Source organism: Desmodus rotundus, chromosome 8 (assembly GCF_022682495.2).
Source record: "Desmodus rotundus isolate HL8 chromosome 8, HLdesRot8A.1, whole genome shotgun sequence".
Taxonomy (NCBI): Eukaryota; Metazoa; Chordata; class Mammalia; order Chiroptera; family Phyllostomidae; genus Desmodus; species Desmodus rotundus.
The window spans coordinates 96,030,640-96,046,162 of record NC_071394.1 but is presented as its reverse complement, the minus strand read 5'-3'; the positions used below and the strand labels follow the sequence as shown (position 1 = coordinate 96,046,162).

General features: G+C 42.3%; 1 protein-coding gene across 3 annotated transcripts in view; it reads right to left on the bottom strand.

Moving 5' to 3' along the window:
- The window catches only part of ATG7 (autophagy related 7), a 269,209-nt gene that overhangs the window by 157,737 nt on the left and 95,949 nt on the right, over positions 1–15,523 (bottom strand). For all 3 annotated transcript variants that reach the window (XM_071222289.1, XM_053929529.2, XM_071222290.1), the window contains one exon: positions 13,229–13,304. In XM_071222289.1, coding sequence (XP_071078390.1) covers positions 13,229–13,304 — 76 coding nt within the window. The remainder of the gene's footprint in view (positions 1–13,228; positions 13,305–15,523) is intronic.

The following is a 15,523-nucleotide window of genomic DNA, read 5'->3' as shown; positions in this document are numbered from 1 at the left end:
GAGAAAAGGGAGAGGAAGGAAGGGAAGAGAAAATAAAAACAGAAACACAGGTGGTGAGCAGTGGAAGAAAAAGGAGCCAAAGCGACCAGGCTGGCCAAGCAAGGGCCTGCACACCATTGTCTTGCAGCCCAGACGGCTCTGCTAGGAAACTGTGATTCATTTTCCCAGGAAGTGAAGTAGAATGTGTGTGTTTGAGGCCTTTCAAATTCACCAACTTGGTATCAGAAGGCCCAGAACTTAATCAAAGTAATTCCAGTTTTAGGCAATTTAAAAGAGGAAAGAATTTTTCTCAAATCAGTGGCAACAGACTCCTAATGCGTTATCTTCACAGGTGAGCTCTCTCACTTCCATTTAATGCAACACTCTGCTGTTGATTAATCTTTCAAATATACGGCTCTGAGGTGTGTCATTTTCAATGAGCTTCCTGGAGCTGACCAAATACAGCAGAGAACCTGCCTTTCCGATTATGTCTTGAATTAAATCTTTTCGCTGGCCCCATACAAATGCTAAGCTGAACTACAACTTCCCTTCCAAAGACATTCTCGTGTTTCTCATCTTGTCTTAAGCTGAATTCTGGGACTTAGAACTCTTCCGTCTGGGAATAGCTACATCCAAATCTTCATCTTCCTTAAAAGCCACTCAACTCAAACACACTACTGTCATAAACCTTCAACCTACCACCCAACTTAGAAATAACGTCTCCACCATCTGAAATTCTTCTTTTTGGCATTTATCATCAAAATACCTTGTGTAATAATTATTTTTTTTAAAAAAGGTTTATTGAGATATTCATATAACATAAAACTCATCTTTTTAAAGCATACAATTCAGTGGCTTTTAGTATATTCATGGAGTTGTGTAACCATCACCAGTATCTCGTTTAAGAACATTTCATCACCCCAAAGAGAAACCTAGAACTCATATTAATCCCCATTCTCCACCTTCTCCAGACCTTGACAACCACTAATCTACTTTCTAAATCTATTGATTTGCCTATTTTATTTCTTGTAAGTGGAATCATATAAGACTGTCTTCACTCAGCATGTTTTTATGCATACTGTATCATATATCTGTATTTCATTCCTCTTATTACCCAATAATATTCCATTATACAAATATGCCACATTTTGTTTATCCATCTATCCATCAATTGATGGACATTTCTTTCCACAGAATGGAATTAATGAGTCACATGCTAACTATATGCTTAATATACTGAGGAACCACCATACTGTTTTCCAAAGTGACTGTACCATGTTACACTCATGCCAGTAGGAGGCTGCCACTTTCTCCGCCTTCTTGTGGATACTTGTTATTGTCTTTTTTTTTTTTTTTTAATTATAGCCGTTCTAGTGAGTGTGAAGTGGCACCTCACTGTGGGTTTGATTTGCATTTTTTAATTAATAATTTTGAGTGTTTTCCAATGTGCTCCCTGACCATTTGCATATCTTTTGAAAAATGTCTATTCAAATTCCTTGCCAAGTTCTAAATTGGGTTTTCTTTTTATTGTTAAATTGAAGAGTTCTTTATATATTTTGGATACAGTTTCTAATCAGATATATGATTCACAAATATCTCCTTCCATTCTGTAGGTTATCTTTTCACTTTCTTGATGGTATTCTTTGAAGCACAAAACTTTTTCATTTTCATGAAGTCTTATTTATTTTTTTCTTTGGTTGCTTGGTCTTTTGGTGTCACATGTAAGAAATAATCGTCTAACCCGAGATCATGAAGCTCTGTTATGCTTTCTTCAAGTCCTACAGTTTTAGCTCTTACATTCAGGTCTGTCTTCTATTTTGAGTTGATTTTGGTATATGGTGCAGAGTAAAGGTCCAAATTCACTGTTTTGCATGTGGAAATCCAGCTGTGCCATCCCTTTGCTGGAAAGACTGCTCTTCCCCCCTCACCCCCTGAACTGTCATCGAATGACCATCAATGTGAGGGTTCATTTCTGGACTCTCGGTTCTGTTCCATCTGTCTCCCTACCTCTGTATCCGAAGACAGCACCACACTGCCTTGATTACTGTAGCTTTACAGTAAGTTCTGAAAGTGGGAAGTATGAATCTTCCAGCTTTGTTCTTCTTTTTCAAGATTATTTTGGCTATTCTGGGTCCTTTGCCTTTCCATAAAAATTTTAGGATCAACTTGTGTGCTATAGTTATTTTAATTATTTACCTCTCTTGTTTTTACAGGACAAGCCACAGGTTGAACTATTTGCTTTTGCTCAAAGCACAGTGATTTGCTCATAAAAGATACTTGATATTATTCAATATAAAATCAATGAATGAGAAAACCACAAATATCCCAAAGCCTACTAAATTATTCAAATATAAACTATACAGAGAAAACACGTCCCGAATAAACCGCAAGAAAAACTTCAACTTACCACCATGCAGGCAATTTGAAGCCCTTCCCCAACAGTAATGCTTTTTAAATCTCCAGTACTGCAAATGTACTGAGCCTCCGCAACATGACCTACATTCCCCCAATCTTACAAGGAATGCATAAAAGTTAAAGAGCAGAGTTACCACTTAAAATTTCCTCAGACATCCATAGAAATCCCAGAGAAATGTAAACTCCAGGTTCCATAGGCAAAATCTTAAGAAATATATTCATAGCAATCTAGAGAGACCAGGCCCTAGTTTACAATCACAGAAGTTATAAGCATTTATTTGTCCCTTCCTTGGCTGGACAAAACTTCACCAACACCTTCCCACTCAGAAGTGTGCAAAGTGTGTTTTTCTAAGCTTGCCTAATCAGAAGAATCGCCTGGAACATGATTCAAAAGGCCTGGGGTAAAGCCTGAGAATCTGTATGTTTGACAGGAGCCCCAGGTGATTCTCATCAGACAAGCATGTGAAACGAGATGCTTTCAGTTACCGACCTTATTTACACCTTCCAGTGGCTTGTCTATACCAACTTAACATCACCTGCTGGATGTCAGGAAACAGATGGAAGCAGTTAGCAAGCCTCTCATTCTTTTCACATTTTGTAAGCACAGCACCACCACACCCACCTAATTTAGCTGACATCTAAATTAACATTTAGATGAAAATGCTTCACAAAATGAAGTCATTTCTCCATTCACATAAGAACCAAGGCCTCTTGACAGTGCTCAAGATAAACTCTCTAACTTTTGGCATTGCACACAGCTTACTGTAAACTCTTATTCTGTTACCAATATTTGCTGTCAATCTTTCCTCATAGGAAAGTAGGTATTAGTCAGCTATTTTAAAATTTTAACTTTACATAAACACGACAGAGAACAAAAGAGCAAACAAAAAACCAACCCATCCTCCTACAGCATATTTACTGCCATTTCTCTCTTTTTTTTAAATAAAATATTTAACTTCCTTTTAAACGTTCTCTTCTGAATACTGGCTTCTCAATTCCCCACTCCCTACTGGGGAGAAACTGCCAATTGCACAAACATGCATGTACGTGTCCCTCTACCTGGCTTTGTGGACAGTTAGAGGGATTCCTTAACGGGGTCAAACCTTGCCTGCCTAACTGCACTTTTTCATTTTTTAAAGTTTAAATTAAGCTTTTTTTCTTAATACAGAAAAGAATACAGAAAAAATTAAAACAGCCCATATGAAAACCTGGCGAGCAGTTGCCTGGGACTGAGGGTGGGAGTATTACCTAGGAAGAGGCCCAAAGGAAATTTCAGGGATGATTGGGAATGTTCTAGATCTTGTTCGTGGTGGTGCTGACTATATACGAGTATATACACTTGTCAAAACTCATTAAAATACACATTAAAATGGGTGCATTTAATTATATATAAATTATACCTCAAAAATTGGTGATGGATGGAGAACCAAGATGGCGGCGTAGGTAGACACACTGGGCCTCCTCGCACAACCAGAACTGACAAAAATCGAATGGCAAGGAAGTCCAATACCAAGTAGATAAAAAAGAAACATACATCCAGACCTGTAGGAGGGGTGGAGACGGGCACCGGGGTGGAGAGGACTCGCGTGGCCATGGCGGGACCCAGACTGGCAGAGTGTGGGACGAATGGGGCAGGCAGTCTGACCACTAGCAGACCCTGCAACCCCACATTCGCGCACAGATAATCAGAGAGGGCCGGACTCAGAGTGGTGGAGAATGGGGCAGGCAGAGCAGTGGGTAGCACACCGCGGCCCCACATTCGCGCACAGATAAACCAGGACGGACAGAGGGGAGCGAAGCAGACCTCGTAACCCAGGGCTCCAGCGCAGGGAAATAAAGCCTCAAACCTCTGATTGAAAACGCCCGTGGGGGTTTGGGCGGCAGCAGGAGAGACTCCCAGCCTCACAGGAGAGGTCGTTGGAGAGACCCACAGGGGCCTAGAGCGTGCACAAGCCCACCCACCCGGGAACCAGCACCAGAGGTGCCCAATTTGATTGTGGGCAGCGGAATGAAAGACTGAAATCCAGTGGAGAGTGGAGCGGCGCCTTTACTCCCTCTCAGCCCCTCCCCCATGTACAGCGTCACAGCACGGCGACCAGCGTTACCCCGCCCCGGGTAACACCTAGGGCTCCGCCCCTTTAAGTAACAGACGCACTAAGACAAAAAAAAAAAAAAAAAGAGGCCCAAATGACAGAACACTTCAAAGCTCCAGAAAAAATACAACTAAGCGAGGAAGAGATAGCCAACCTATCGGATGCACAGTTCAAAACACTGGTTATTAAGACGCTCACAGAATTGGTTGAATTTGTTCGAAAACCAGATGAAAAAATGAAGCCTATGATAAGAGAAACAAAGGAAAATGTACAGGGAACCAATAGTGATGTGAAGGAAACTGGGACTCAAACCAATGGTGTGGACCAGAAGGAAGAAAGAAACATTCAACCAGAAAAGAATGAAGAAACAAGAATTCAGAAAAATGAGGAGAGGCTTAGGAACCTCCAGGACATCTTGAAACGTTCCAACATCCGAATTATAGGGGTGCCAGAAGGAGAAGAGGAAGAACAAAAAATGGAAAACTTATTTGAACAAGTAATGAAGGAGAACTTCCCTCATCTGGCAAAGGAAATAGACTTCCAGGAAGTCCAGGAAGCTCAGAGAGTCTCAAAGAAGCTGGAACCAAGGAGGAACACACCAAGGCACATCATAATTACATGAACCAAGATTAAGCAGAAGGAGAGAATCTTAGAAGCAGCAAGAGAAAAGGAGACAGTTACCTACAGAGGACTTCCCATAAGACTGTCAGCTGATTTCTCCAAAGAGACCTTACAGGCAAGAAGGGGCTGGAAAGAAGTATTCCAAGTCATGAAAGGCAAGGACCTACATCCAAGATTACTGTATCCAGCAAAGCTATCATTTAGAATGGAAGGGAAGATAAAGTGCTTCTCAGATAAGGTCAAGTTAAAGAAGTTCATCATCACCAAGCCCTTATTATATGAAATGTTGAAGGGACTTATCTAAGAAAAAGAAGATAAAAAATATGAACAGTAAAAATGACAGCAAACTCACAGTTATTAACAACCACACCTAAAACAAAAAGAAAACTAAGCAAACAACTAGAATAGAAACAGAACCACAGAAATGGAGATCACATGGAGGGTTATCAATAGGGGAGCGGGAGGGGGAGAGTGGAGGGAAAGGTATAGAGAATAAGTAGCATAAATGGTAGGTGGAAAATAGACAGGGGGAGGGTAAGAATAGTGTAGGAAATGTAGAAGCCAAAGAACTTATAAGTATGACCCATGGACATGAACTATAGGGGGAGAATGTGGGAGGGAAGGGGTGGGCAGGATGGAGTGGAGTGAGGGGGGGAAATGGGACAACTGTAATAGCATAATCAATAAATATATCAAAAAAAATTGGTGATGTAGAAAAGTAATTTATAATCTTTTTTTAAGGCTTTATTTTTCAGAGAGGGGAATGGAGGGAGCAAGGGAAAGAAACATCAGTGTGTGGTTGCCTCTCTCACGCCACCTTCTGGGGACCTGGCCCACAACCCACGCATGTGCCCTAGACTGGGAATTGAACCAGCAACACTTTGGTTCACAGGCCAGCACTCAATCCACTGAGCCACACCAGCCAGTGCATAATTTATAATCTTGATTAACATTTTCAAAATGGCATAGAAAGATACAAAATTAAAGTATAAGTCCCAAAAGCCCCCAGTCTCTCTTTCCCAAAATAATCAGCAACATCAGTTTTCCTGCGTAGCCTTCTAGGAAAAAAAAAATACTTTGTGTCTGTGAATCTTTGCTACCATCTGAATATTTAATAACCCACCTGGTAATGACAGAACTTGGAAGAAATACAATTAGCTATGGTTTCCTGGCTTCTTTACCCATCAGCACCTGTGCCCCATGAAGGGCAAAAGCAGCTTGAGTTGAAATCCCCATTGTCAGACACCCATGAGGCACTCAGTGATATCTGTGTTTGGCTAACAGGGCCTCATAAGACAGGACATGCTCTCCTCACCGTGAGTAAAAACACAGCATAAAAGAAAAAGCATCAGAAGGACCTTTAAATGCTGGTTTGGCCTCACTCTCTGGCAGTTCCAAGCAGGAAAGGGGGAAGTGTGGGGTGAATTCAATACATGCACCAGTGTGCGTCTAATTAGCATCCAAGGGCTCCAGGGCAGAAACACCTGCTTGGGATAGGGGTGTGTGTGCTGGGACAAGGTGTCAAGGGTTCTTTTGAAAATGAAACTAGTGTTTGTGGGAGCGTACAACTCAAAGACAGGTGCAAAGAACAGGATTTGGTCTGTATCACCTCGATGAGTTATGTACTTTGTCCCACAGGATGCCACCAAGAAGCCATTTTTATAGACTGAAGCTGTGGTTCTCAAATGCCTAATGTCCCTGTAGGTTGTCACTTTATGGATCTGGCAGGGGAAATGTATATTCTGAAGTGGTCCCCAAGGTGATTCTGATACATAGCCAGATGTGGGGGACCCTGGATCAGGTTGTCTTCCACTTAGTGCCTAAAGATTTTAATTCTATACCCAGCTCTACTCACGTTGCCTCCAGTCTCTTCTCCGTGCAGCACCCAAACCTTACCACGACTTAGCTTATGATTTCTCATTGGCTTCCTGCTGCCTCTGGGTGGAAGGTTCCAGTCTTTAAAATGTCCTAATGAGATCCTGCCTCGTCCTCCACTGTGGTCCCCACCTCTCTCTCACACAGATACAGTAGCCGCCTTTAGGAGCTTCGAACTCATTGAACACTCTTCTCACCCATCTTCTCCACCTCTCCTGTGCCTCCCGGAAAGTGTTTACTCCTCCCACTCTTCCCTTCCACGTAAGCAACTGCTCCCTCCTAATCCTGGCAGGAAGGCGTGTCCTGAAATAATGTGGAAAATGATGGTCTGGGGGAGGGAAGAGGGCACTGACATTTATCTTGTCATCCTTGTGCCTAGTGCTCTTGGATGTTTTCTTACACCCATCCATCCTTCTCATTTTGGCCTCACTACCATCCTGTGACCTGTCCCCACATTCCAGGTAAACAAACCAAGGCTCAGGGAGGTGGCATGGCTTGTCCAAGTTTCCATAACTATCAAGTAGCAAGGCCAGGAAACTCAGTTCTATTCTTTCTTGCTCCAAAGTTGGGGGGGGGGGTTGGTGGGGGGAGCAAGAAGAGGGTAAAAAGAAAGGAGAAAAGACAGAGAAGGCCGGAGGATTTCAAAAAATACCCCTGAAAACCAAAAACTCAGCATCTCAATGGTTGGTATCAGGGCCTGGTGGGATTAAATCATCTCCAGTCAATTATGCCCAGCTTGCTACAAAATAAACAGACAGGAATAGAAGGGGTCCCGTCCATTCTGGAGTTTACACCTCAGCTGAGTAAAACCAACCTGAGCTCCAAGCCTGTCTCACCTTGATGGAAAGTGAAGATCCAACGCCCAGAAACAGAAAGCCATTCTGAGAAGGCACCGTTGCAACAACTGGAACTTACTGCTTTAATTCACACCAGTTTCTGGTAGGCCCGGCAATATTTCTAGAGGTTGGAGTCTGTATAAATAAAAACTGACTCCAAACACCAGATTGCTCTTGGATGTTGAAGAGATTCTTAATCAAAATCAGTGCCAAAATGGAGATTTGGCAATTGCAAAACCCTGCGCACACCACAGCGGTCTTTGTGTCGGACAACAGCTTCAGCTGCCACCACTGACCTGCCTCTCATTATCGCACTGGAGTCACGGTGACGCAGAAGCGAGCCGGTGTCATCACCAGGAAAATTCTGCAAAGTGGCGCTAATCCTCCCAACCCTTTCCTGCTCATCCACGGCTTCCGGAAGTTTTATGAAATTCTTTGTAACTTAATTTTTAAGAGAGTAGATAAGCTCCTAAAATTTTAATTAAAAGTGAAAGACAAAACCAACATTTACAAGTGCCTCTTATGTGTTCAGAGTTGGGCTAGTGCTTAGTAAACGTCATATAATTTATTCTGTACATGAATTCCAGGAATTTATTATATTATCCCCACTTAATTGATATAAAAAATGAAGTTCAGAGAGGTCACTCGGAGACAAGTGGCAAGAGCTGCTTCAAATCCTTTTGTAAACTGAGCTAATGAATGAATGAATGAGAATGGAATTAAGAGGCAAAGGTGGGACTCTAATCAGATCTGCACGATCACATACATAGATCACATACATAGCCTCGAGCGAGGCTGCCTCACACACGGGACCTCTCGTGAACAAGACAGCCTCATAAGGTGAGCAGAACTTGTAGGGTATAAGTAAATCCTTCAACTGATAATGTTATTCGAAAGTCCTCTTGGGACAAGGAATGCTATCTAGGATGCTTTTGAACCCTGACACTATCTGTATTTTAACCTCACCTTTGTGGACCAAGGAAAAGGAAAGCCCCTCTCTTCTTCTAGGACCCCACACACAGGAAGCCCAGACATTGCCAGGTCTCGTACTGGATCCTCCCTCTAGCCAGGTGCCACCCCACCGGAACAGACTTCACCACATCCAAATGGGTACATCTAACACCTTAGATGACTCCAAAGGCCAATGAAACTAAACATTGGGCAATCTTGTGCCAACTACTTAACTTCTCTGAACCAAATGGTGCTTGGCACACAGTCAGTGTTTGGGAATCATTTGTAGAAGGGATGACTGAATGGAGGGAGGGAGGATGAGTAGGTTACTAACCACAACAGCTGATATGTGAAGGAGCAGACATTTGGACCATCCATTTTTCCTGTCATTTCCATAGTCATCAATCTGAGGGGAATAGAAAGAACCAGAGGAGGAAGGAAATTCCATTTCTTGGGCTACATCCCAGGAAATATGTTCTTATCACTTATCTTCTTAACTCCCTTTCTCAGCAGTCTGTCTATATCCCTAGACACACACTGAGATAAGCATTTCTGAGCACAGAAGAGACCTCAGGAAAAGATAAAGGTCTGAGGATTTGCAGGACACAGCCTGTGCAGAGAGGCCAAATAAAGAGCAGTCCGAGGCCTGGCTGGAGAGACACAGTTCTATCTCAGCATTTGCCTCAGTAGAGATTTCCCAGGCCAGGCCCCTCCCAGGGTCCTGTCCTACTTTGGGCTTTGTTCTACTTTTCTGAAAGTAACTAAAAGCAAGAATTCAAGAGCCTGAGAGAACCATGGGGTTGGCAAGTCCAAACACCCAGGAAGAGCATACACATTCAGGGTCTCTATTCATCAGTGCTTAAGAACCAAGAGTACATTCACCCAGACACAAAGAGGTGAACTGCCTGGTCCACAAGAGGGATAAAAGCAGGACTGCTGTATTAATGACCGTGGTGTCTGAATGACTATTGTATTGCCACCTTTCTTCATTCTTTAAGGGATGTCCAGTGAAATGATAGCAGCTTCACAGGTGGCTAATTTCTGTCACATTCAGAATCTCTCAAATCAACTTCCTGGAGATTTCCGGAGTGATTTGTACATTTCATAACTCCTGAGCTATGCTTCCCACCAAAGAACCAGGAGAAAGGTCTGGTCTCACAGTACTCAGCCGCCACCCCAGGAGCCAGGAAAAGACAGCTTTTTTAAAAAAATAAAATACCCACTTGATGGGAAACAGAGGGAACAACGCTATGTTACAATCTACAGTGAAACATCCAATGAAACAAACTACAATGAAAAAGTTCTCTCTACAAAAGAATTCAGACTCTGAAGATTATATAGTCTATGATTTCATTTACAGAAAGTCCATAATTAGACAAGAGTTTCCATGGTGAGTCAAGAGATACTCGCCTCTGTGTAGGAAGGAGTCAATAATAATTGGAAGCAGCACAAGAAGGGCTTCGGGGATGCCTGGAAACATTTTATTTGATCTGTTTGCTGGGTACGTGAGTGTGTTCAATTTGTGATCATTAGTTGCCTGCTTAAGACTTTGTGTGATTCTCTACCCATCTTTTATACATGTGATAACCAATCACTCTTTATAGACAGAAAGTGGCTTATACTTGCTGCTGCCTGCTTACAGAATGCCATCCATGTACACTGTGCCAGAGAATTTTTTAAAAGAACAAACCCATAAGCCTGTTTTCTCACCTTCAAATGGGTTTTTCATGGTTTTCAAATTCAATAAGAGGTTGTTTTTTTTTGTCCCCCCAGGCTGAATATCACTGAATTTCAGGGTCTAATCAAGTCTTTTTCTGCACTTGGCCAATCTCTGAATGGACGAAACATTGGCTGTGGTCCCACAGAGAGATCAAGAAAGTAATCCTAAGCCTCTCAGGTCAGAGGCAGAGGAGAGCAGAGGCGCAGGGAGCGCAGGCCTGAGGCAGCTTCGCCCAGATTACACAATGAGTTGCTGGTGGGGGACCCTGCGATTCTCCGTCCAAGGACTATCACTTTCCTGCTACAACTCATTCCACAAGGGACAATTAATAAACACTCTCCTTTGGGGGACTGAGGAAAACGAGCCCTTTGGGGGACTGAGGAAAACGAGCCCAGGGGACGTCACTGGTCATTCTTTGTACACAAAGCACACAAAGGGATTGACTGAGTTCCTTTCCAACAGGAAACCATTAGTCTCTCGCAGAGCCAGGAAGAGGAGGAGGGAAGTGCTGAGTCTGCAAAGGGGCACTGCAGTACAGCCCAGTGTTTTTGTAGAAATGATGTTCTCCTAATCAAAACACAGTTGCATAAATGGACGCACTCCATTTAAAAAAAAAGAAATTTTAAGCCTATAAATAGAGACCACACGACCCTGATTAATAACTGTAAAGTTCTTTCTCCACTTTCTTTTTTAGAACGTAGCTAAAAATAAAGGCTTGAAGCTTGAAATAATGTAAGCAAGTAATCCCACACACGCACTGGGCTTTCCCCATATATGGCTGCGTTATTCTTCAGTCTTTGAAAAGACTAGATGAAGAGATGGCCAACAACCAAAACAATCCTTCAGACATTTGAAAACCAGGAGAAAGAACTAGAAGAGTTGATGAATAACAAACAATTGCAAGGCTCAATGGGGTAAATAACAGTGAGAGGGATTAGTTGCCATAGTACTTTAAAAACATGCACACGCATTCTGACACTGGACCCCTTCCATTCAGAGGCTATTTTGCCCTCTGGTCTCAGCACTGAGAAGACTGCAACTGCAGAAGTTGAACATAAAGGACGTAAAGAAGGAAACCTGTGCAGGGGCATGACTGAAAATTTAATTAAGGCCCTTCTCTGTGTGAAATCTGTAACAGAGATGAGGGCACATCTCAAGGTCAGAGGAGAGGGGAGGAGATGTGAAAAGGAGAAGAGGGTGGGAGACAGAATGCGATAGGACAGTGTATCCAGCAGGGTTGGCTCTGGAGGACCACTTCCTCAGGACGGAGGGCTATTGCAGTGTCTGTTGGGTTCTACTCAAAATGTCTCTGTAGAGAAGATCGACACATTCATGTCAAATAATTAATGTCACCTTTGTGAGGCAGGCTGAAAGGTCATATTGCACGGTGCTTCATGGTTTACAAAGCCTCCTTACAGACATAACCCTGGACACAGGTAAAGCACCTGCTTTTACTGACACGGAACTGAGGCTCTGGGATGGTAAGGGACCTAACACAGGTCTATGGAGGGTAACATAGTGCAAGAGGGCTGCAGTAGTGATTCGAAGCTAACCCTTCCAACGTGCAGGCCAGGGCTCTTTCCACTCACAAAATCTCAGCAAGAGCCCTGGTCAGAGTGCCTAGTCTAGGTCTAGATGGCAGCTTGTCCACTATCTCACCCTGTGACCACGGACAAGTCATTTCCCTTCTTCATATTCTCATCTCTAACTGGAAAATGATAGGACTGTCACGGATGGCAGGAGGCGGGCTGAGGGGAAGCAGAGACAGACAGATGTGAACTGAGTGAGTCACCCTGCTGCCTGCGCTCATCTGTGAGTCTGTTGTCCCAAATTCCCAGATAGGACTCTCGGGCACTATCACCGCTTCATGCACGAAGACAGTCTGCCTGTTACAGACTAACATGTGTGCATGAAATCCATAGAAATGATCTCTAAAACATAAGACTAGGAAACATCTTCATTCCTCAAAAAAAAAAAAAAAAAAGAAAAGAAAAAGAAAAAAGAATAAGAGAATTACTGTAGAGGCAAGATGAATTCTAAATTTTCATTCCACTACTTTTTTTCTTTTTCCCTCTCAGTGGAATTGACCTTCCTTAGGATGTTTCAGATTCTTTTCCTGAAAAGACACCCCACGTTTTGGTGATGCTGCACACTTCTGATGGTTTTCCCAGGCACGCCTATAAAGGCTTTGTACTTGCCTAGGGAGTCAGTAATAACAAACCACAGCAACCAACATAGCAGCCATAGTTACTGAGGGGCTGTGACAGGAACTCACTGTTGCTGAGTCCTTTCTATATCATCCCTTATCTCTGCAATGTGATTGGTATTCTTGTCTCTGTTTTACAGATAAGAAGACTAAGGCTTACAGACGTTTAGTGACTTGACCAAGGAAGGCCATTTAATAACTGCAGGGCTGGGATTTAAACTCTGTCTGGCTGACTTCTAAGCCTGTTCTTTCTTTTTCTCCTCCATTATGAGATCTCTAGTCAACATGCTAAATGCATCAAAGACTCCGGGTACTGCCGCTTGTTCATGATTTCTTCTCGTCACCATCCTGCAGAATGGGATACTTTCCTAGTGGTCATAAACACTCCCACTGAAATTCCAGGGAGGCTGGAGTGTAAGTAGGGTGGGGAAGAGGTGGGCTGAGCTGATGGCATATAAAGTGACCCCGAATACTTTCCCCCGCACCACTGGGATCAGGTCCAGAATTGTGATTTCATTTTCAAATCACTAACCTGGTGAGGCACAAGCCCAAGAGAGGTTGGAGGCTCATTCATGCGGTCATCACTGCTGCTGGCAATGGCGTAGCCCCTGAGAAAAGGAAATAATTAGAGCAGCTCATTTAATGAAAGTTGATGTTTAACATATGTGAGAGTGATCTGGAGGCAGTCCCTGTAAGATTTATAAGGATAAGCAGAACGCCCCTTGCTGGGCAGCATATAACTGATTTCCCTTGTAGGGAAGGCAGAAGAATACCAAAAAAATGCTTGAGTTTTGGAGTCAGAAAGACCAGAGCTTGCCACCATAGGCAGGTTGCTTAACTTCTCTGTGTTTCAGGTCCACCATCTACAAAATACGAATAATATGCCTGTGAGAAATAAACGAGGAATAAGTTAGATAAATTGCCAAGTGCAATGTTTAGTACCAATAACTTGCTTATCTTGAAACAGTCTTGTAAAACACTACAGCACGTTTTCACATTGCAATTTGAAATGGAAAACTTTCCAACCATAACTCCTTGAGGTGATGCTACCAAAGAATCTTGTACAAAGAAGCTTCTTGTAAAAGCTACCAAAATGGAGAAAGGAGAGTGAGGAAGTAATTGGGCAGGAGAATGAATATATTCCTTTCTGAACAATGGTGTCGTAACTACATAAGGCACAGAAGCCATGAGACACAGGACCTGGTTTCAGCCTACAACCAGTGAAAACACGGCAGACAGAGGAATCAGTGTCAGGAAATCAGAAATCAGCTCTCCAAGCTGGTACTTCCTGTTAGGAGGCCACACTAAACTTAGATGGCATGGATAGCTAAGGAAAATGAGAGAGGTGAGTGGAAGACAAAAAACAAAAAGCTGCTTATTTTCATTTAATTCTGGAGTATATTTACTAGTAACATATGATACCAACATAGTGCAGAGGCCATCTTTTCTACATCTCTATGTAGAAAAACTGAGTCACACAATAAATAGGATATTCATGTTAATTTCCATGAACTGGAAAATAAATCTTTCTAAAATCCGATCCTCCCCAGCCTGTATTACTAACAACATGGGAGTGATTAAAAACAAAGTTTGGCCCTGGCTGATGTGGCTCAGTTGGATGGAGCATCATCTTATACAACAAAAGGTTGGGGGTTCAATTCCCAGTCAGGGCACATACTAGGTTGTGGGTTCAATCCCTAGCTGAGATGCACATGGAAGGTAACCAATCTACGTTTCTCTCTCACATTGATGTTTCCCTTTCTCCCCCTTCTTCTCTAAAATCAATAAACATTAAATTGTTGCCTTGAAAAAAAAAGTGTGGAGTCAAGTTGACTGAGGTAAGGCCCAGCTTTACCATTTATCAGTTATATGAATTTCAGCAATGTACCCTGTCTATGCCTCAATTTCCCCATAGAAAATGGGACTAATAATAGATGTTCCCTAACAGGTTTGTTATGAGGATTAAATGAGTTAATATTGGTAAGATGGTTAGAACAGTGCCTAGCACAAAGAAATCATTATGTGTTTGAAAAACAAAATAAATTACAGTATATTTGTCATACGGTTAGTTGTAAATATTTGTTTGACCTCCGTCTCTGTCTTCACCACATGACATTTGACAGCGTAGTCCCAGGCAGACAGTGAGATAATCTTTTTTCTCTTTCTTTTCTCTTTTTTGGTTGTCTTTCCTTTATTTTTCTCTTCTCTCCTTCTTTCTTTTTTAAATCACTGATTCTATTTTAAAAATTAATTTAATTTTTGTCTCACTTCTGTTTATTACAAGATGAATTAATTCTGTTGTAAGTCATAAAGTAAGATCTCCTTGCTTGGAGAAGGCAGGGGTCAAGATCACAATTGTGATAATTTTTGTATCTTTAATATAATACGTATACAATGTGTAAAACATACAGACTAAAAGGCCCAAGGTCAAGCTGAAACAAAGAATACCAGCCTAACGTTTCTTTCCTCTCACATGCAAACCTAGTACACTATAAGTGCTCAATACATTAAAAAAGAAATTTTTAATTGCTATTTTTAAAAGTAGCATTGTGGACTAGGTGGTCAGGACCAACCCTTCCATTGAGAACAAACAGAAAAAATAGACAAAATATAAAAATCTTTATTTGAAAACATCACAGAGCTACCAAGGTAAGGAAGAATTGCAGAACCAAGATCTGTGAAAAGAGAGAAGCCCATTGAGGGAAACGAGGTATTTGCAAAAGAAACTTTCTCCTATAAAGTGACTGCCAGCCTCCAAAAGCAGTACGCATAGGATCAGAAGCTGAACAGTGATTCCGACAGACTCATGGGGCTGGAGGGAAAAACT